Raw genomic sequence first — 23063 nt, forward strand, 5'->3', positions numbered from 1 at the left:
AGTTTTACTAAAAATTCAGAGATAAAAGGTTGAACCATTGGATTTCCTCCGATTCTCTTTTCTGCAAGGAATTGAAATGCAAGGATTTGCATTTGGGATAGCAAATAGGGTGCAAGGAATGGAAACAGAGACACATAAAGAGTTGTCTGATTTCCCCTTATTTGCAGGTTCAATTAATGATTTAGGGTTCTTTAAGCATTTTGGTTTTTTTACTTCAGTAAATTCTCTAATCATCAATTGGAAAAGTTATTTTAGAGTTTCCTTCAGAACTGTTTTTGTGCACTCTTGTCTGGCAGAGTTTGTGGTGCAGCCTGCTCCAGCAGTGACCTACAGAACCATTGGAGGCATCCTGGATTTCTACATCTTCCTGGGGAACACTCCAGAGCAAGTAGTCCAGGAGTACCTGCAGGTACCTTTACCTACAGGGATTATGCATTGGACAGATTTTTTTCAAAGTGCTTGGAATTTATTTTGTAATATTCTTTTTCTCTGGGTGCTGGAGAGGATGCATGCTCGAGGCCCAAGAGCTCCAGAATTCATAAATCTGTAATTTACACCATGGCCATTAGAGCTGGAGATGGTCTCTAGAATAATTTATATTTCCTTGCTCTTATCCTGAGGACAAATTCCTGTTCATATGCAATATTAGGGGATAGAGAATGTGTTTACAGGATGTCTGGATTTTATGATCACAAAATATCACTGAGTGTCCTTTGCACTTCTCGAGATCTGCCTCAGCTCCAGTGACACCTTAAAAACTGGGCATTGTCCCAGAATATCAGTGTTTTTTTAAAATAAATAAATAGTAGGGAAAAATACTGTATTTAGGAGTGGGCTATTGGAGTAGATTTGAGACATGTGGTGATGCCGTGTCAGGGCTACCTAAAACAGAGGCCAGACAAAATTAAGAGAATAAATGTTTATTGAAGGGCCTTCAGGTACATTCAGGGCAGACCAAGCCCAAAACTGGACCATGAGTGATGAGTTTGCACACTTTAAGTTTGGTCCATTTGCATATTGGGGGTTAATCCTCCAATTCCAGCTTCAGGTGATGAAGTCATTGACCCCCAGTTTGCTCCCCCAGCTCACTTTTGTTTCCATCTCTGCCCTGAGGCACTGAGGGGTCCTTGATTGCCAGGCCTGGAGAGGAATTGCTGTGTTTGCCCAAAATTGGGACAGCAGCAGCTGGCACTGGGTGTGGAGTTCAGAGTTCCACACCAAAGAACTGCAGGGTTAGAGAGATGGAAAATAGAAAAGCTCAGATCCTGAGGCATCAGTGGATGCAGGGAAAGGGGATGAGGTGGCACAGGGTGTCCAGCAGCACGTGGGGTGTTTGTTTTCCCCTCGCAGCTTGTGGGACTTCCAGCACTGCCCGCCTACTGGAACCTGGGATTCCAGCTCTGCCGCTACGGATACACCTCCCTGGAGGAGGTGAAGGCAGTCGTGGAGAGGAACAGAGCTGTTGGGTTGCCCCACGTGAGTATGGGCTTTGGGAAGCACCCCGAGATTCTACAACTGATGTTGGGCTGCCCCACGTGAGTATGGGCTTTGGGAAGCACCCCGAGATTCTACAACTGATGTTGGGCTGCCCCACATGAGTATGGGCTTTGGGAAGCACCCCGAGATCCTACAACTGATGTTGGGCTGCCCCACATGAGTATGGGCTTTGGGAAGCACCCTGAGATCCTACAACTGGCTCATTTTCCATGAGCTGGGATTAGCAAACGTGTGGTGTCAGAGGTTTTGGTGCATTTTGGTGCTAGACCCATTATCAGAATGTTGGATGGGGGATGGGTTAACTGCAGTTAGATTTATTCAAACACTACCTTGTAAAATTTTTTCATTTATTCTTTCCAACTCTGTCCATTTTTCTTCTCTTGAAACATTTTTTTATGGGACCATATATTATTCTTAATTGACAGTCAAAGGCAAAGTACAATTAACTTCTAAAATTAGACTTCAAGGGCCATAAACCTGGTGTCTTCAATAAAATAAAAATACCCTAATATTCAGCTAATATTTGGGAAGAAAGCCGACTAATAAAAATCATTACCTATCACTTCTTATGGAAAAGCTGAACTCCCTTCTCTTTCAGGATATCCAAGTCATTGATATTGATTATATGGAGAACAGGAAAGATTTCACTTATGACAAAGTGAAATTCAAAGACCTCCCTCAATTTGCAGCTTATTTGCATGAACATGGACAAAAATATATTATCATATTGGTAAGCGCTTAATTACTCCTTTTTTCCCCTTGTGTACACTTTCATTACAGTTATTTATTGTCATTATTATTCTCTGTAATTACTTCATTTACAGCCTGTAATAATGGATGGAATAGCCTGATTTCTTCTTTTCTTTGTTGTTTTGTAATTTCTTTAGGATCCTGCTATTAGTACCCAAAAGATGGCTGATCAAAGTCCCTATGGAAGCTACGTCAGGGGGTCGGAGAGAAATGTCTGGGTTAACGAGTCAGATGGAACAGCGCTGGTTGGGGAGGTAATTGTGGTTTTACACATTTGAATTTGATCTGCTCCCACTGCTGGGATTTACTTCAGCTCAGGGGATTTATCTATCAGGAAGAGCCAAGTTTGTAAGGTCTCTTGTAGACTGTGATTACTTTCAACCTTTCTTAGCTTTTTTTCAATTGTTTCCATTAAAAAGGTATTTTTCCTTCATTCTACATCAAAATGGATATTTTTAAAAAATTTAATTTTAAAGTAAAAATAGAACTAAAATAGCAATTAAAATTATATTTGCTCACATTAACCTTTTTTTTTTTTTTTTTACATTAATACTAACATTTTTTACATTAAAGGGTAGTTTGAAGGCTCAAGGGACATTTCATCAACCAGCCCCTATTTATTTCCAGTAGCAACTGAAGAGCCACATCCCACATTATCCTTTTGATTTATAATCTTAACTTCTATTGAGAATTTTCTCACCTGTGTATTGCTCCTTGTAGGACTCACAAGAAACGCAATTGAAAAATTCAAAGTTAAGAAATTCATACTCTTTGTGTTATTCAACCTCCCATCCAACCTGAGCAGGTCTGTGATCCTATGACAGTTTTTTCATCTCCTTTAAAGTTTCATTAATTATTTTCCTTTGACTATTCCAGGTGTGGCCAGGGGAAACTGTGTTCCCAGACTACACCAGCCTCGAGGCCACGAACTGGTGGGTGAACGAGTGCAAAATGTTCTATGACACAGTGCCTTATGATGGAATATGGATTGTGAGTAATTCAGGATTTTTATTTTTAAAATAAAGGTGATAACTGATGTTTATTACATTGAATTTTTATTGGATTGAAAGGTATTTTTATGATCAGGAAGGAGATGTTCAAGAATAGCTACTAATGATTCCTTAATTATTCCTTAAATAGATATTAATGACAGAATAGAGTGGAAGACTTTTTTTAGGGAAATGTACTTAAGACAATTTTATTACATCCTGCATCTTTCCTTTCCAGGATATGAATGAAGTGTGCAACTTTGTTCAAGGCTCAAAAAAAGGTTGTGCAGAGAATAAGTTAAACTACCCTCCTTACACTCCCAGTAAGTTCAGTTACTTTAATCAGAATAATAAAATACCAAATAAAATGTTAATTGCCTTTAAGGATACAGTGTGATTTTAGTGTAGTTCCTACGGGTGGGGTTTGCACATCCTATTGACAGAAAATATTTATGTGCTTGTATTTGTATACTTCAGTTGTGGTTTCTAGAACTGCCTCTTTTATCTTGTCAAATAAATACTGGATATTGTCATTGCCTTAATTATGTTGGATAATGCAATGATCCTCTTGCACTATCAGGAGTTTTTCAGATATTTGCAGAACTAAAATGAAGTTCATAGTTTGTATTAATAGTAGATTTAAGTAACCTTTGCCAGTGTGCTGTTAGATGGTGATTCAGGAATTTAGAGCAGAGTTCCCAGTTCCTTGGATGGGTGCAAAGCTCAGGAGTGGAAATACCACAGAGCAAACCAACAGCCAAGAGCAGCGTTTTGGTTTTGGAGCAATTAAACTGCCTGAGTGGAAGAATAAAGAGGAAAAAGGGCTTAGATATCATAAATGAGCATTAAAGATTGGAAATGTTAATAATAATAATAATGTATCTTACCAGTGCTATTTGTATCCTTCCTTCAAGGGATTCTCGACAAAGTCATGTACTCCAAGACACTTTGCCTGGATGCAGTGCAGAGCTGGGGCAAGCAATATGATGTCCACAACCTTTATGGATATTCCATGACCCTATCCACTAGGAAGTAAGGAATGCATCCTAAAATCCTGCAGAAAGGTTTCAGAACAGTCCATGACCTGGGTTTTCCAAAGCACCATGAGACATGACTGCTAAAGGAGGGAGATTCCTGGAAAATGCTGTTATGTTTGAGACAATTTAGCCAAGGCAAAATCCACAGCCTGGAGCTGGCAGGAAAAGCCACAAATTGCCTGAGCTGTGCAAAGAGATTATTTCAAATGAAAATCTTGAGCTTTGTTAAAACACATCTGCAAAGGAGCCCCCATCCTTGGGATGAATAATTGGTGTAAATCTTCTTTGTTCAGGATTATCAATGCCCGAGTTGTCTTTTCCTCTGTGTAATTCCAACCTCATTCCTTTCCAGAGCCATCGAGACGGTGTTTCCAGGAAACAGAAGCTTCCTGATCTCGAGGTCCACTTTTGCAGGATCAGGAAAGCACGGGGGACACTGGCTGGGGGACAATGCAGCCACGTGGGACCAGCTGAGATGGGCAATCCCTGGAATGCTGGAGTTTAACCTCTTTGGAATTCCTTATGTAGGACATCAGTTCATGCCACCCTTCCAAAACAGAGAACACCCTTCCAAAACAGAGAACACGTTATCTAAGCAAGCACTCTCAAATAACCACTTAAATTGGCATGGCAAAATTAACCCTTTTTAAGAATCTCCTTTAAACATTTCAATTATAGATTTTTGATACAGGCTGTTTGACTTTTGTGGCTGTGCTGACATAGAAGTGGGTAACAAAGTTATTATCTCATATATCCCAATCAACCTCTTATTTTAGTAATTTTTAAACACCAGTGAGGGATGTGAAACAATTCCTGGTTTTCTTATTATTTCAAATTAGAGAAATCCACATAGAAGGGAAGTAGCCAGAATCCTTTTTATAGTTTAAATTTGAATGGCTTTGAAGCTTTTTTCTCATTCTCTGCATATGATCACCAAACAGGAAGGTAAAATTTGGAAGAAGCAGAATGATGGGCAGTGTTAATGAGGGGTCAGTTTAATTTTTTGGACAGCATAGCTGGATTTGGGAGAGGAAAGTTACAAATATGTTGTACATTTTGAGGTGCAATATAGATCCAATGCATTCTGATTTTTTAAAATTTTATATTTTTAAAGGTTGGAGCAGATATTTGTGGTTTCACTGAGAACACCACAGAAGAACTTTGCAGACGATGGATGCAAGTGGGAGCATTTTACCCATTTTCCAGGAACCACAATGCTGAATATGTCATAGTAAGTTGTGTTTTCTGTAAAAAAACTGCTTTGTGTTACACGACCACCTTTTCTTTAATATCACTTCTAATCCCCACTATCACTGAGCACCTTGAAAACAGAACCTTAAGCTGTCTTTATGAAATTATAGATGGGAGAGTTTTGGTTTTATAAAGTTTGAGAATATAGTTTTTTGGCAATGAATATTATGAATATTAGTTGCTGCTATAACCAAGGAACACCAAAATCTGTGAGAGCCACCAGGCCAAGCCCTGGAGCTCCTTGGCATGAACCTGAGTGCCAGGATGAATTCTGGAATCACCCTGATGGACGAGGAGGGATGGGCAGTGCTGGAACAGCCCTCTGAAACAGCTTTTCGCACGTTTGGCAAAGTGCTTCTGAGAACCTGGCAATAATAACAGTGGGTATTTGTTTCCAGCATCAAGATCCAGCTGTGTTTGGACCCAACTCCTTGCTGGTGAACAGCTCCAAGCATTACCTGAACATTCGCTACACTTTGCTGCCCTACCTGTACACGCTGCACTACAAAGCTCACACCCAAGGAGACACGGTCGTGAGGCCACTGCTCCACGAGTGAGTTTGCACACCAGTAGGGAAATGTGGCACATTTCATACTGCCAGGGGACTTTCTAAACCTCTGTCCTGTGAAAATGCACATTGGGATATCTGTAGGTGACTTCCCAATTGGTGAAACCTCATTTTGGCCTAATCAGGACGTGGTTTTTATTTGGCATCCTTTAGCCATGGTTGTGGACAATCAGTACCCTGAAACCTTGGGGTTGCTGCTGATATACATTAAAAAAAAAAAACCAATTTCTGATCTATCCTTCACGTTTATTCAGGTTCTACTCTGATGAAATAACATGGGACATCGACAGGCAGTTCCTGTGGGGCCCTGGGCTGCTGATTTCCCCTGTTCTTGAGCCGGTAGGTTTGGCTGGTTTGGGATCTCTCTGGTGCCCATGGGCCACGTTGAGTCACCACCTCCCTCTCCTTCATTTATTGTTTCCAGTGAGAGAGCCCACAGCACATTTCTACCCCTGCTGAAACAGAAAATCTTGCAGTTCAATCCTACTCCTGTTTTCCAGTCTTCTATGGAGTCGAGGATATCTGGTCTGATATTCTGCTTTACCTCATCTGCACATCATCTCTGAATTTCCTTTGGAGTCAGCTTTTCTTGCTGAATTTCAGCTTCTCTGTGGTACAACAAGAAAAAAAAAGTTGTGGTTTATTCTGTAAATAATGATTTCACCTGCCAGCAACAAATTTGCCATGGAGAAACATAAAATATTTGTTAAAGGCAGAAAGGGAAAGCAAGAATCTGAAAGGTGCTAGCCTCAAAATAAATGGAAATAAAGATAGAGAGATACTCGTGGCTAGGATCTGGTTCACTGGGCTTGAAGCGTTGTGGCTTTGGGTGGCTTTCAATGAGCTGCCACTTTGCAGAGCAGCAATTCAGTTACACCCCAGCAGCTTTGCAGAAATCTGCTGGGATTGCTCTTCCCCCCTTCTGGACACCATCCTAAACACCAGGAAACAGCAAAGCGTAGGAAATTCATGGATTTTCTCACAGTGAACTTCAGCTTCATTGGAAAATTGAGTTTATCTGATTGAGTTGAAATATGAAAGTTGTTTCTTTATTCACTTTTAGGGTGTGGAGTCCACTCGTGTGTACTTTCCTGATGCAGAGTGGTACGAGTATGACACGGTAAGGACATGCAGGGGATATTATGGGATATTACATCGTTTTCTAAATGGGAATGTGATGAAATAGGATTGTCAGCCCTGCTTTGGGGACAGAGACCTGAAGGAAAGACTTTGGGGTTACTTGGGAGACAAGGGATGAGGGGTGGTGGGATAAGCACAAGAACTGTGGTCTCAAGAAAGGGCTCAGATTATGGCATTAAATCAGAGTGATATGCAATTATTTTATTTTATGTGCCCGTTAGCCCATAGATATTTACATAACTTAAGCTTTTTTATAAGGCACAATTTGATGAAACTCAGGACTTAAGAAAACGCTGCCAGCAGTGGATAATACAAAAATTCCTGTTCTCTTTTCAATCCATGTCCATAAGGGTTTATCAATGCAACTGAAGAAAGTGTGGCAAAATATACCAACCCCTGGAGACAAAATGGGGCTGCACCTGAGAGGTGGATACATCTTCCCTACTCAGAAACCAAGCACCACCACAGTGGCAAGGTAGGATCCCAAACAGAACACTTCTAACATTTATTTTTTTCCCCCATAATGGGGCTGAGGACTTCTAGGCTACAAATTATAGCAGCCCATTGTATTTAGGATTTTCACCTTGAAGTGTGGGAACAGCTGTGATCCAAGCGTCACTTCCACACCTTTAGTGATGAATTATTTGCATAGAAATTTGTAAACTCGCCAGGTATTTTAATACATTTGCATGAAAATTAAAGGATTAGATTTAATTAAGGCAATTCTCCAAGGAGTGTGACCCTGTTGAGTGTTTCACTCTTGCATGAACGTGGAGGATGCACCAAGAATGTTTAGATGTTTGTTATACACATAAATCTCTTTCCGCAGCCGCAAGAATCCAATGGGACTCATAATTGCCCTGGATATCAACAATGAAGCTTCTGGGGATTTGTTCTGGGATGATGGAGAATCTACAGGTGAGCAGCCACCAACAGTGAAATAAATATGATTAACAAAGATCTAATGCGCTCAAATTTCAATGTTCCTGCTGAAAAGAAGACATTGTAACACACTGCTGATACTTGCTTGTAAATCAAATGGTTTTTATCACTTTTAAGTAGAAAACTGTTATTTATGTAAGATTGAAGTCACGATTTAATTCCACACAAGTAAAGAAAAAAGACACAAGGTTCTACTCTAAGGTCAAACCTCTGGTTTTCAGGAGGAATCTTTAGATTGTCAGGAGGTGATAGGATGGGATTTTCCCATGGGATTTAGGCAAACCACTGCCCATCCAGGGAGGTGTCTGAATATCAATATTGGAAAATTTTATACATTCCACTTGCACAACTCCTTTTTCTTGCGACTTATACCAATCGTATCTCCCAGGAAAACTCTCAAGCCTCTGCTTTTTGGAATTTACTGAAAAATGGAGCTTCTTTTCAGAAATAGAGCAGTGGTTCAGCTGATTATTGCTGCCATCAATCCAGCAGGCCTTGGGTGGCTGCTGTGCGTGGTGGGGACAGCTCCATGTGCTCCTCTGGCCTAAAATAACAAAGCCATTACTGCCCCCACTGCTGCTGCCAAACAAAGCAATAAAACATTTCATCCTTTTATGGCCTGCCCAAATCTTACAGGTTGCAGTTTTACAGGGGAACCATTTACAATTTGCTTGTGATGGCATGATTTGTCTTTTCGTATGTGGAAAAAAAAAAAAAAAGGAAAAGTCAGATTGACCACGTTTTGTATTTCTTTTTCCTGGTCATGTGTTATTTCCTCTCTTATGGTTTAATGGCATTTATTATTATTATTATTATTATTATCATCACTGTTATTTTTGTATGAAGAATATTTATTTAGGTTATGTTAAAGGATCAGCTTTCATCAAAACTTTTATTTTAAGACAAACTAAGAAGAAATAACAGTGCAATAAAAAAATCACTATATTTTAGAAGAGCTGATTTAGATGAATTTTTGTGGAAAAAAATAGATCTTCTGAGTCTGGGAGAATGGCCAAAGAAAAAAGAAAAAGGGACATTTCAGTTCCTCAAAGATTAGTAAATATTTGAGTTGCTTAGTGCAGCTTTGAGTGCTGTCCTGATAATTAACAGTTTATTGATCTCTAGCAGTGGCAGAGCCCTACTTTAATTTATCCTTTGCTGCGCTCCAAGTGTAACTTCTCTCTTTACCTTTTAGGTACAATTGACAAGAAAACCTACATTTACTATGAATTTAAAGTTTCCAATGTAAGTATTTGATTTTATGTTCTGATTTTTATTCAGTATCTTTTAAGAGCATTCTTTTCTCTCTTTATTTTCCTTTAAGATTTGCTGGAAAACAAAATATTTGCCAAAGCCAAGAGGAATCATATTCAAAATACTCCCATTTAACTGGGATGAAATCTGTTGTGGTTTTTTTCTCCTAGTTAATACAAATATCTCAATAATTCCTATTTTCTTCCACATAATAAATATTGAATTGAATATTGCTCAGCAGCAATATTCACTGAACAAGAGAACTCTAAAGCATAAGAGGCATTTAAAACAGAGTCAAAAAGGAGAAGCATAGGGTGTTTGTGATTCTCAAAATAGTGGCACTGTAAAAAATATATATTTTTATACTGTGAAAATACAGCTGAATGTCTCCAAAGAGTGAGGAATACCCACAGCTTGCCTGAACCCTCAGAAATTACATCAGGATTAAGTTTTATTGTGTTATTTCAAGCTGCAAGTGCTTTTGCAGGGTTCATTGACATCTGGATGGAGTCCTGATAATGTTTCTATCTAATATTGACAGTAACTATCATAAAAAAAGGATTGCAAAAAGCATTATCTGTACAATAATATTAATATCAGGTATTCATTCCTTTGCCACAATGAAAGAGCATAAACTGAGTGAGAGAATGCAGAGGAACATGAATGAAGCACATGAATTGTTAATATTTTAAGTCACAATTAATCAAAAAATCATTTGTAGATAAGACGCCCCGTTGCTGTTGGAGTTTGAAACCCCAGTAGCCAAATCATGACTCGACTGCCATGACATTTGAATTAACAATTAACCTCAATGTTCCCATGGAGGACAATAAGGAAGTTCTAGACACGTGTGACAGCCACGGTGCATTTCCTCTGCTTGGACTCTTAATCTAAAAATAATTAATGACACAGAGTAGGAAGTGGTGGTTTTATATCAAGAGAAGTGAGAACCATTGGTTGTTGGAACCCAGCGAGTCTGGAATTTATCTGCCCTGTCACAGACCCACCCCAGCCTTTCTTTATTTCCCAAGCAAGGATAAAAAGCTGAAACACAACTCTGAAGAGTATTTTAGACATGGTAGAAAAGCTTTATAGTGATAACAACACGCAGAGCAATAATTAATATTTGTGGAAAAGGATATTGGTATATTTATGCTACAGTGTGAAAATCTTCATAGGAAAAGAAATGTTAAATCTGGAGGACTTTTGGCAAATTTTTAAAAGGAGAAAATGACCACTGTATTATTTTTCAGAATGCTCTACAAATGACTGCTACGCACAGCAATTACGCTGATCCAAACAAACTGAAATTTGAGGAAATCAAGATATTGGGATTGTCCAAGGCAATAGGATCAGTTTCTGTGTTTCAGAACAATGTTCAGCAAAATTATATCTCTGATACCACCTATGATCCTTCAACAAAGGTAAAGCAATAACAGAAAAATGGAAAGTAAACATATTTAAAATTGCATCAGCTTTATTTTATATATTGCAAAGGACAGTACCCAGTGCCAATGTTGTTTCAATGAAATACCACATGAATTTTATTACAGAATAAAAGTACAATTGCGTTCAACTCTGCTGCATGAAAGTGCATCTAAGCTATGCTCCTGGTGCAGCAGACAGCTTATTTCTTGTATTTATTCCTGTTTGCTTCCAAGGAAGCTGTGGGATTAACTCCATATTTTTAGAGTCTTAATTCCCCAGATTTTATCTGTAAAAGTATCAGTTGTGTGCCTTTGTAAAAGTGAGACTCTATCAAATATTAAAGGGTGGGATTTTGTGAATTTTCAATTTTTAAGTATATTATTTTTAAGGACCAGCACCTTTTCTGACTAAAGGAAAGCTTGATGGGATGTGATATTTAATAGCTGTTTATTGTTTCATATTTTAAGGTTGCTGTTATAAAAGGACTTCAGCTTGACCTGGGAAAATCTTACACAATCAAATGGACTCAAAATACAAATATCAATGAAAGATTTAATTGTCATCCTGGCCCTGATGCAACAAAAGTAAAATGTGAACAACTTGGCTGTACTTGGGAAGTAAGTAATTATTTTTCTAAACTAAATAGACTCAAAAAAATCTAGAATAAAAGGTTTTTCTTTGTGGTTGTTACAGAATAAAAGTGGTCTGGGAAATCTGTCAGGTTTAAATAAAATGGGCCTCAACTGGCCTGTACTGATGGATTTTATTCGCCTCAGTAGCTGACACCCATTTAACTTTGACCACATTGTATCAGCAGTTGAGGAAAAATGAGGTATTTTTTTGAAAGACGAACTGAAATAATATTAGAGTTATGAAAATGTAGAAGAGCATCTTCAGCTGCCCCTTCTGCCTCAGCGGCACCGAGGCCTGCAGGGCTCAGCCCCTTTGTGTCACTCCATGGTCACACAGGCACATTCTAAGTCAAATTAATTCCTCTGGATCTCAGTTTGAGAGGAAATCTTTGAATTCCACAAAAATCTTGATTCATTTGTAAACTTTTTTATGTCTGAATCAAGGAGCTACTTCCAAAGCTTCATATCCAATGTGAAGTTCTTAAACTCATGGTTTTATGTATCAATATTATTAATTATTAATAAACATGGGGGAGAGTAATATGGCCTGGCAAGGTTGAACTTCAGAGGGTGCCTCCAATTAAATTATTGTCTGTTCTTATAAATCTAGAATACCCATTTTGGGCCTTTCCTATAGGAATGAAATCCAAAATTCAGTGCTGGCTGCTCCTGCACCAGCACCTGCTGAAGCCGTTGATGAGCTGCTCTGGGTTTGTTGCTCTACTAAAAGGATTTTTTGTAATTTTGGACATTTGGAAATGTCAGGAGAGATCTCAGATGAGTAGGACATAATTTTCACTGGTTTTATTAACGATAATTTGTGTGAATAAAGCCAGTGAAAGATCTGCTCTGATGCTCCCTGAGTATGAAATGGGTTTCGGGCACATCTCCTTGAAGTAAGCCGGAGAGAAATGGGATTAAAAGGGACGAAGTTTAGGAATTTCCACAAGCCAAGATTAAACCATGTTGAGGGATTGATTTGAAGATCACAGAGATGCAGAAATCAAATCCTTCTTAATTGCATGAGGATTCAGTTTCCTGACTCTGAACTGTTTGTACAGCCTTCCCTGGATGGCTTTATTGCACCTGAGTCAGCGTAGAGATTATTCTGTGTTGTTTCTTTATATTCCATGTATTTATTGTTTTATTATTATTTATTATTTCTTTATATTCCATTGATTAAAGGATTCTATTAATTCCACCCGCCAGTTCTACATTTGATACAGATCTGATTAAAACAGGATTCCATGCTGATAACCAATAAACAATCCAACTGACTCGCTAACCTGAAACTCCTCTCTGTTTGCACCAGGAGACACCAAATCCAGACGTTCCTTCCTGCTACTACAGCTCCAGCAATCCTTACCTCGTAAAGAACATTGATTATTCCTCCACTGGAGTCGTGGCCACCCTCAGCTTGGACAACTCCAGGGTCAGAGCTAACGAGGCTTACACTGCCCCAATCAGCACCCTGCGCCTGGAGGTGAAATATCACCTCAACAACATGCTGCAGTTTAAGGTAACGCCAGCCCAGAATTCCTCAAGTGTTTCATTTACAGGAACTCAAAGGGCTCTTTACGGCCACATTTATATTTCACAGACAGAAGCAGCCTTGTGTAAATGTGTTTCTCCTTCTAACCAATTATTATTTCTCTTAGCCTGCATCTTTTTTCTTGTCCTAGAATCCTAGCAGTCAATTTTACAAAGAAATTACATGAATCAAAGGTATAATGCCAGTGTATGTGCGTAATGTCAGCCAGGAACTTTGAAAGTATTTTGTTAATATGCAGTTAAATTTATCTCTAAGTGCTCTCATGACTCTACAGTTTATTTTTACATCCCATCCATTGCACTTCAATTCCAAAATTGTCTGTGCACTGTTGTTTAACTGTAATTTTATTTCTTCTTATTGCAATGTGTTTAACAATATTGAGCTAAGTGGTCAGACATCAAAAACTAACTTCTATCAGCTTTCAAAATACAGAAAACCTGAAGAAGAATTCTAAAAGTTGAGTAAAAGATGAACTAGAAAGTTATTTATCACACTTGCAAAGTATATGGTCTTATATGCAAAGTATATACACTTATATTCAAAATATAAGTATATTCTTTAGATATATGTAGATAATTATATAAGCCATTCCTGATCCAAAACAAATCTTTAAATTTTGTTGGTTGGCATTCTTCCCCCCACCACAACAAAATCCTGTGAAAGATCAAGAATATGTATTTGAAAGAAAATACTCACCACAGCAGGTGTTTTACAATTTGTATCAGATCGAGATCTCGAACAACTTGACTCGCTGCAATAAACTGACTTTTTCTCCCCAGATCTATGATTATCAAAACCCACGATACGAGGTCCCCGTGCCCCTGAACCTCCCCAGCTCCCCCATGAGCTCGAGCAATGAGCGGCTCTACGACGTCTCGGTCCAGATCAAACCCTTCGGCATCCAAGTGCGCCGCAGAAGCACGGGGACGGTCATGTAAGCCACTGCCACCCTTTCTTATTTTATGTCACATGCTTTTGGTGGCTTTTTTCCACTCCAAACCCTCTCTCTGTGCTGGAGTGAAGAGCACTGGCGGCTCTGAAGGCTGTTCCTTGTGTGCTCCCCAAGCTTCTGAGAGGCAAAAGGATTTTCTGCAGTTCCTAAAACATTTCTTAGGTGACAACACTGCTCATTAAATCAAGTAAGCCACTGCCACCCTTTATTTTATGTCAGTTTTTGGTGGCTTTTTTCCTTGCCAATCTCTCTCTCTATGCTGGAGTGAAGAGCACTGGCAGCTCTGAAGGCTGTTCCTTGTGTGCTCCCCAAGTTTTTGGGAGGCAAAAGGATTTTCCACAGTTCCTAAAACATTCCTTTGGAGACAGCACTGCTCATTAAGTGAAGTAAGCCATTGCCACCCTTTGTTATTTTATGTCAGACATTTTTGGTGGTTTTTTTCCACTCCAAACCCCCTCTCTGTGCACGTTCTGGAGTGAAGAGCGCTGGCGGCTCTGAAGGTTGCTCCTTGTGCATTCTCCAAGTTTCTGGAAGGCAAAAGGATTTTCTACAGTTCCTAAAACATTCCTTAGGTGACCACAGCACTGGTCATTAAGGGTTGGCCATTTGGGTTAGTTTTGGGGAATGGTTAGGGGAAAAAATGTGAGGAAGTGGTGTCCCAATTAACTGGAGATGGGTTTTGGTAACATGACAGATGAGTCTGGCAGGAGTTTCATTTTTCCTTGATTAAGTCACAGTTAGAGAGAACAATTGAGTGTATAATTTTTTTTTTATTCAAAGAAACAATTCTATTTAAGTTTTTAAGTACTCAAAACTTAATTGCAAGTTGAGTTCCCTTTGCCAACCAGAATAATAATTCAACCTGCAACTGAAGCTCCTGGAACAATGAAATTTGCTGGCAGAGCCCACCAGGCTGCAGTTTGATTTCTAACTGGAAAGATGACTTATAATAAATGTGACCTGTGAATGCAATTTCAGTGTAATCTGCACGGAAAGCTCAGTGGACTGTAAAAAGCACTTTGTTTACTATTATTCCATGTGGCTCCAGTGCTCAGTCTGGGAGGAAAATAGGATTGCAGTGTCCTGAAATGCATTTTCTCACTAAATTGCCAAAATAAGACACAACTTGCAGGGCATGATGCCTGCTATTCCTCTTTGAGAGACACAGGGAACTTGGTGTCCCTAAACTCTTCAATCCTTAGACATCCTCATTTCATGTCCTTTAAGTTTCCTTGATAACCACAACAGTTTTAGTCCATTTTTACTGAAAAGTGAGATTTCCAGAGAAGAAGAGTGGCTCAGAAAGAAGTGTCTGCCAGAAACACGTCCCCGAGGATGCTCTATTCTAATTTTCCCTTTCCTCTTCCCACTTCAGCTGGAATTCAGGCCTGCCCACCTTCACCTTCAGTGACATGTTCATTCAGATTTCCACCCGCTTGGCGTCCCAGTACATCTACGGGTTCGGAGAAGCGGAGCACCCCACGTTCCGACACAACATGAGCTGGCACACCTGGGGAATGTTCACCAGGGACCAGCCTCCCACTGTAAGTAGGCAAAGAAGAAGAAAATGTGATTTCTGAACCAATGAGGGCAAAACTGTTCAGCATGACTTTAAAATTTAGTGGATTTCTACTGGTACTGGGCATTGGCTCTGACCATGTTTATCATAGTTTACAATTTAGATGGTGTCTCCATGGCAAAGGTCTTCTATAAACCCATTATTTGTGACCTGCAAGAACAATGTGAAGAGCTCAGGCTCTCAGTCAGATGTTGGAAGGTGACAGATGGCTTAGGAGTAACAGCACGTTCCTCCTTTTTTTTAATTCTTCTCTGCTCATTGTCTTGAAAATTAGACATGAGTCAGAACAATTCCTGTTGCTTGGGGATTTAATTTAGTACTTACACAGGTAAAGCAGAAATCTTATCTCTGTTTATTTGTCTTATTTCTTACAAGATAGCAAATTTACAATTATCAGGGAATGGCCAATGAAATAGCAGCAGCTAATTATAGCTCTAACTTCCAGTTCAGGCTGGAACACATTTTGAGAAAATGAAATATAATGTCACCAGCACCTCCTGAGCACACAGACAGCCGATTCTGTTTGCAAAGAAGGGAAAGTTTTGTCCTGAGGAAATGCCTTCTCATTAGTGAAATTTAAGTGCAGCAATACCGTTGCTTTCCTTCCTGCCTGAGCAGTCTTGACAAGCCTGACAAACTGCGAAGCTCCATGTTACCTTCTTCAGGCCTGTTTTGTGGTTAGGTAGGGTTTAGGTGCATAAATTTAAAGTTTATTTGCCATGTTTGGCAATTTTATCATATTTTATTAAATTTATTACTAAATGTTAATAAGAAAATGTTTGCAATGTTTCCCCAGTAAAATGTATTTTGTTTTATTTGCAGTACAAGTTGAATTCCTATGGTGTTCATCCGTTTTATATGGCTCTTGAAGAAGATGGCAATGCCCACGGAGTTCTCTTGCTTAACAGCAATGCAATGGGTAAGAAAACTTCCACTTTATCTCATAAAATCATGGAATGGTCTGGGTTGGAAGGGCCATTAAAGCTCATCCTGTTCTACCCCATTGCAGTGACACCTCCCACTATCCCAGGCTGTTCCAAACCACGTCCAGCCTGGCCTTGGACACTTCCAGGGATCAAGAGGCAGCCACAGCTGCTCTGGGCAACCTCAGGGCCTCACCCCCCTCCCAGGGAACCATTTCTTCCCAATATCCCATCTCAGGCAGTTTGAAGCCATTCCCCCTTGCTTGGTCCCTCTTAGACTTTTACAAGTTGTCTCTCTCCATCCTCCTCCGCCTGTTCTGTTTTTACAGTCAGTCTTTTGCAGTGGTGGCAAATCCAGGCATCCTTTTCTCAATTCCTTCCCTCCACTTCCAGATGTGACTTTCCAGCCCACCCCTGCCCTGACCTACCGCACCATCGGAGGAATCCTCGACTTCTACATGGTTTTGGGCCCGACTCCCGAACTCGTGGTTCAGGAATACACCCAAGTAGGAGCCTGGCTGCTGCTGGGCTTTGGTGGGTTGGTTTGGTTTCTCTTCCCCTCCTCACCACGAGCATCCTTTCCTCTTTTCAGCTGATTGGGCGCCCATTCATGCCCCCCTACTGGTCCTTGGGATTCCAGCTGTGCCGCTACGGCTACGGCAACGACTCGGATGTCGCCGAGGTCGTGGAGGATATGAAGGCGGCTCAGATTCCCCACGTACGTTGGGAGCAAATAACATTTGAGCTTTTGGCTTCGTAGCATTGGCTAAATCCATTTAAACACTAAAGCAGTAACCAACCAAAAAAACCCCACTGCGGTAGAGAAGAGCAGGTTTTGTGTCACAGATTCAGGGCTGTGTTAAGAGATGCTTAATTTTTTTAATTATTCACACTGAAGAATGACAGGAAGGAGTAATGTTTTAAGAAAAACCAGCAGGGAGAAAAATGAAGCAGCATAATTTCATTGCCATAATGCTCTGTGTCAAGTCAGCTGTGGGATTCCTGCTATCCCAACAATAGCCAGGTTGTTGTTGGCATAGTAGGAATAGCATCTAGACCTAACAAAATTATGCTATCAATTCAATGTGGATTCATTTAAAATATAATAATATCAACTTTTCAATAGAGAACAGCTATTCCCATTGTTTCCTTACAGTTACGGAAATATAAGTGCAGTTTTTGTGTATATATATACAGACAAATCCATTTTTTTCTTTATTTTGTATCAATTCCTCCCCTCACTTTAGATGCAGCAGTGAAATGTTTATTTTTGTTTTGACCTGCTCATAGATTGTGTAATATTCATTTAACATCTTCAGCCTGATGTTACCACTGCTTCAAATTTTACAAATTGAAAGTTCCGTATTTTACTTATTTTGGCCAATTTTCAATATTTGGCAGAAAAAGGGGAGAAAATTATTTAAAATTAATGTGTTTTTTTTTTTTTTTAACTGCAGGATGTCCAATATGTAGATATTGACTACATGGATAGGAACCTGGACTTCACCCTTTCCCCACGTTTTGCTGGATTACCAGCTCTAATCAACAAAATCAAATCAGAAGGAATGAGATTTATCATTATCCTGGTCAGTTTGGAATATTGCTTTTAAATTCCAATACAGCATCACAAAATGGAGAATATATTCTCCATGAGTTTAGAGCATAAGGGTAAATGTGTTTCTAATTGTAGGATCCAGCAATTTCTGGGAATGAAACCAATTATCCTGCCTTCACCAGAGGTGTGGCTGATAACATCTTCGTACAGTGGCCTGATACCAAAGAAATTTTATATTCCAAGGTACTGTCCAGGGATGAGTATTTAAACCTGTGTGTTATTGATGCTCAGTTTGTATTTAGTGTGATTTGATTGTTTTAAATATTCTTTGTCCCATTAGGTCTGGTCGTTTCTTCCCAATGTCCAAATCAACGAGTCACTGCCTCATGAAGAACTAGTAGAGGTAAATACTGACATGGTTTGGTTCTAGACTCAAATATAGAGATTAATTAATTAAAATAGCGGCAAAATCATTGATAAATCTCATGGTAGGAATAATAAGTTGCAGAAACTGGTTAAGCCTTCCTAAAAGCAAGCCAATTTAGTGAACAAGCAATTATTTTCTGTTGTCTTTTTTTTTTTTTTAATTCTTTTAATTCCAGAATTTTAACTATGGAATACCTTCAGTCTCCTCATCTGTTGTGTTTTCCTTCTGTTTTTATAGAAATATGTATCACATTGTGCTTTCCCAGACTTCTTCCGCAATTCCACAGTGGAATGGTATAAGAGGGAAATCCTGGAGGTCTACAACAATCCCAACACCTCATTAAGCCTCAAGTTTGATGGCCTGTGGACTGTAAGTGTGGAAATGTATCTGATATCAGGGTTGTTTTTCTCTGCCAGACACTGGTGGAGAGGGCCCCAGTTCCCAGTATCTTCACTGCTCTGTCAGAAGTATCCCGTGTTAAATTCCCATTAAGGAAATGCTGGACTTGATGATCTTGGAGGTTGTTCCCTTGAAACAAAGAATTGCAGAATCACAGAATAGTCTGGGTTGGAAGAGATCTTAAAGATCTTCCATTCCCATTCCCTGCCATGGCAGGGACATCTTTCACTGTCCCAGCTTGCTCCAAGCCCCAATGTCCAGCCTGGCCTTGGGCACTTCCAGGGATCCAGGGACAGCCACAGACTCCTCGGGGCCTGCCCACCCTCACAGGGAACAATTCCTTCCCAATGCCTCATCTAATCTTGCCTTCCTTCAGCTCAAAGCCATCCCCCTTTTTCTGTCACTCCATGCCTTCATGGAAAGTCCTTTTCCTGCCTTTTTGTCAGCCCCTTCACAGAACATGGGATGTCCAGCTGAGGCTCCTGAGGAACCCTGCAGCACTGCTTGTGTGTAATTCCGAATTTATGGTGTTCTGTAGCAAACTAAGAGGTTTTACTCTGTGTTTTTAGGACATGAATGAACCAGCAGCTTTTATGAATGGCGCCATGGGTGGCTGTAAGAACAACCTCCTAAATTATCCCCCCTACATGCCTCGTAAGTCTGATTCCTCCTTAAAAAAGTTCTAGGTTTTTCTGCTTCCTACACAAATTCTTGTCTGGTATATGAGACATAAAAGCTGAAATGAAGATGGGTTTATAAACCCACAGATCCTCCCTGAATGTGGCCCTTTATTCCTGAGATTATGGGCACACTGGAAAACCCAGATATTTCAGCAGGAGCAGTGCAGCACTTTGTAAAAATAAAATTCTTTCCAGCTCCTCACTGCATATGGGTTTTGGTCCCTATTTTGTGTTGAAGTGCTTTGCTTGAGGCATGGCAGAGAATTGAGCTCTCTGTTTTGCACTTTTCTCAGATGAATAATGCAATCAATTAAATATTTAGAAAATATCCATGTGTCTTCTCTCATTACCATTTATGTGAGTTGTCAAATGCTTGGAATGCTTCGCTTTCTTAGCTCGGCTTTCCTGAAGTACTGGTGTAAAGTAGTACTAATTAGGAATTATTTATTAATGGTTTATTAGCATACTCTCACTGCTTACTGTTGTATTCATGTTTCATGAGTGGTTTCTCAGGAATTTCCAGGAACTGAATATTCAGATACACAGATCATACCCCCACCACATCTGTTTTTCTGTTTATGTGATTAGTGTGACCATGTTCAAAAAGATTTGAAATATTTTCTGATATACTCTGTTTATTCTTCGAGCCTCTGTAGTAAGAGCATCTGTAACTTAATTAAAACATTCACAGGCTCAGATACCTGCACAGGAATATTGAAAATATTCCATTTTGGAAAGTGTATTTTTATAATTATAAATAAATAAGTGACATTGTAAAGAGACCAAATGCCTAACAGATGATGAAAATTAAGAAAAAGTAACTCAAATGATTGATACACGATTATGAATAACAATATTTCTTCCCTTTCCACAAGATTTGGGATATAGGTCAACAGGATTAATCCACAAAACTCCGTGCATGGAAGGTCTGCACTACCTCCCAGATGGGACCCCAGCCAGGCACTACGATGTCCACAGCCTTTACGGATGGTCCCAAGCCAGACCCAGCCTGGAGTAAGTGCTTTGTGTGTTCCATGTTGCTTCCAGGATATGTTCTGATGCCTTAAGGAGCTGGAGCAGAGGCTCGATAGAGTTAAGAGGAATAAAGTGGGTATTTATTGAAGTGCCTTCAAAGGTTGTACCCTGGCAGGAGCAGATCCACAGCCCTGGCTCTGCCCAGATGGCTCCAAGGTGGGAGCAAAAAGAGTTTGGTCACGAGATCTGACATTTTTATAAGTTTTAGTCCATTTGCATATGGGATTTAACTGTCCAATTAATAGCTTCAGATGATGAAGCTTCATCCATCTTGCTTGCTTGCCCACCCTCTTCTTCTTACATTGTTCATTCTTTGGGCCTGAAGTTTGAAGAGATTGCCCTTGAGCCTCCAGCTAGAATAGGATTGTTTTGTTTTCAGCACCCTGTGAAAAGATCCTAGTGACACTTAATACAAAGCTAAAGCTGCTTCAAAAGCTGCCCACCAAAGCAGAACAGAAAAACTTAAAACCGAAGGTATCATTCCAAATGGAGATTCCATCTCTACATTCCTATGGCCAAAACTTCCACTGGTTAATTTAAGATGCCTGAGCGATCTTTCTCTTCACTCTGACCAATCTGGTTTTTCAATCCAGCTCCAAGAGGAGTTGGATGCTCCAAGGGCTGGGCAGCTGCTGGAGTTATTCCAGTCAGGGATGTTCCCTGTGGTGCAGGAGGGGTGGTGGGAGCAGAGCTGCAGAAGAAGGTGAGGGGGGGTCTGTGCAGGGATGAGCTGAGGCTGTGCTCCCATGCTTCCACGCAATAAATCCCTTCTGCACATAATTACTGTAATTAAAGCATCACGTACTTATTGTTGCTGGGCTTGTCTGGTTTATTCTGCTTTTCCTCACACTTCCCATCCAGTGAGGCAAAATGAAGAGTTTTTCAATCATATTAATTTCAGAAGGGCTTGATTCTGTTCTCTAAAATGAAGTGAAAAGGGGGAGTTGTTTCAAAATACAAAGTGTGAGGGCAAAGCTTTACTTTGAAGTATTTCTTTTCCCAGCTCCAAGGCCAAGATCTTTATCTGTCCCTCTGAATTGTCCCCAGCCTGATTTAGATAACGCCCGATCTGATAACGGAGCTGGATCTTTCATTTACAGCTCAGCACTGATTTTCTGCACAGCTCTTAATGACCTTAAAGCCCTTGGGAACTTTGATATTCCCATCAAGAGAGGAACTATCAGGGCAGTTTGGATTTGTGAGGGGATGCTCACAAATCAGGGCAGGGGTGAAATTGCTGCCAGGACAGGAGGGGATGTCTGATCCCTGTGCTGTCAGCCCAAACTGATGGCATTTGGGCATCACAAAATGTGGTGGGTTGGGCCCTGGCTGAGCTCCAGGTGCCCACCAAAGCCCCTCCAACTCTCTCCCCTCCTCAGCTGGGAAGAGGAGTGAAAGTATAAAGATTCATGGATTGAGATAAGGACAGGGAGAGGCCACTCACCCATTACTGTCACAGGCAAAACAGCTCAGTTGTGGAAATCAGTTTAACTCACAATCAAATCAGAGAAGATAATGACAATTAAAACCAAATCTTAATTCCCCCAATTCTTCACTTTTTTCCTAATTCACTCCCTATTTTCTACCTGCTCCCCAGCAGAGGCAGAGGACACAGAGCAGGGGTAGCAGTTGGTCCATCACACGCTGTCTCTGCTGCTCTTTCCTCCCCCCTCTCTTCCCCTCCTCCTCTCTCCAGGGCTCCACAGCTTCCTGCCAGGATCCAGCTCCAGCACAGGCATCCCAAGGGATCACAACTTCCTTTGGGCATCCCCCTGCTCAGGTGTGGGCTCCTCCAGGGGCTGCAGGAGGATCTGTGCTCCCCCATGGAGCTCCCTCTGCTGCAGGGAAGCCCCAGCTCCAGAGCCTGGAGCATCTCCTGACCCTTCTGCAGTGCCCTGAGGGTCTGCAGGGCTCCCACCCCTCTCTCCAGCTCCAGTTGCTGTTGGGAGCTGCATTTTCCCTTTCTAATTCCTGTTATCCCAAAGTCACTCAGCGCTGTTGATGGGCTCAGCCAGGGGCAGCTCCCTCCTGGCTCCATCAGAAACGAGGAAGCTCCAGAAGTTTCTCACTTGGAGCCACTCCTGCCAAAACCTTGCTGTGCACACCCAGTGGAACAGACAAGAATTTGACAGGAAAAGGGAATATCACCATCATTTCTGTGTTTTAAATATGAACTGAAATATTCTCCTCTCTTTTGCAAGGAACTGCAACAGAAATCACCACAATAAATCTCAACAGATCACACAGATACTCTCACTCTGGAAATTTATAGCAAATCTTATCTACAAAAAAAAAAATATATACATATATTTGTGTCCCAAATTCATTTTTTGGCAGTAACTGAAGGGGTACTTGTGAAACTGAAGAAATGCAATAATTTATTTTGATACTAAACCATCCAAACAGAATGATTATTTGCACACAAAACTCACAAAAGACTGTAACTGAAAAGTGAGCATCAGTATTTTATGTA

The 23063-nt window shown here is 40.4% G+C and overlaps 1 protein-coding gene across 2 annotated transcripts in view; it reads left to right on the forward strand.

Annotated features, from left to right (window-relative positions):
• SI (sucrase-isomaltase) overlaps nt 1-23063 on the forward strand; it is a 43056-nt gene that overhangs the window by 10504 nt on the left and 9489 nt on the right. Inside the window, exons 8-37 of one of the 2 annotated variants that reach the window (XM_077785744.1) lie at nt 297-409; nt 1351-1476; nt 2096-2227; nt 2385-2501; nt 3124-3237; nt 3475-3559; nt 4151-4268; nt 4626-4797; nt 5388-5504; nt 5923-6077; nt 6347-6431; nt 7156-7212; nt 7583-7707; nt 8062-8150; nt 9370-9419; nt 10682-10852; nt 11324-11473; nt 12321-12323; nt 12801-13007; nt 13820-13974; nt 15368-15536; nt 16394-16490; nt 16888-17000; nt 17087-17212; nt 17952-18080; nt 18185-18292; nt 18390-18452; nt 18714-18845; nt 19445-19529; nt 20431-20569. In XM_077785744.1, coding sequence (XP_077641870.1) covers nt 297-409; nt 1351-1476; nt 2096-2227; nt 2385-2501; nt 3124-3237; nt 3475-3559; nt 4151-4268; nt 4626-4797; nt 5388-5504; nt 5923-6077; nt 6347-6431; nt 7156-7212; nt 7583-7707; nt 8062-8150; nt 9370-9419; nt 10682-10852; nt 11324-11473; nt 12321-12323; nt 12801-13007; nt 13820-13974; nt 15368-15536; nt 16394-16490; nt 16888-17000; nt 17087-17212; nt 17952-18080; nt 18185-18292; nt 18390-18452; nt 18714-18845; nt 19445-19529; nt 20431-20569 — 3502 coding nt within the window. The remainder of the gene's footprint in view (nt 1-296; nt 410-1350; nt 1477-2095; nt 2228-2384; nt 2502-3123; nt 3238-3474; nt 3560-4150; nt 4269-4625; nt 4798-5387; nt 5505-5922; nt 6078-6346; nt 6432-7155; nt 7213-7582; nt 7708-8061; nt 8151-9369; nt 9420-10681; nt 10853-11323; nt 11474-12320; nt 12324-12800; nt 13008-13819; nt 13975-15367; nt 15537-16393; nt 16491-16887; nt 17001-17086; nt 17213-17951; nt 18081-18184; nt 18293-18389; nt 18453-18713; nt 18846-19444; nt 19530-20430; nt 20570-23063) is intronic. The other variant, XM_021548245.2, reaches the window with a different exon arrangement.

This window comes from Lonchura striata, chromosome 10 (assembly GCF_046129695.1).
Source record: "Lonchura striata isolate bLonStr1 chromosome 10, bLonStr1.mat, whole genome shotgun sequence".
In the NCBI taxonomy this organism is placed as follows: Eukaryota; Metazoa; Chordata; class Aves; order Passeriformes; family Estrildidae; genus Lonchura; species Lonchura striata.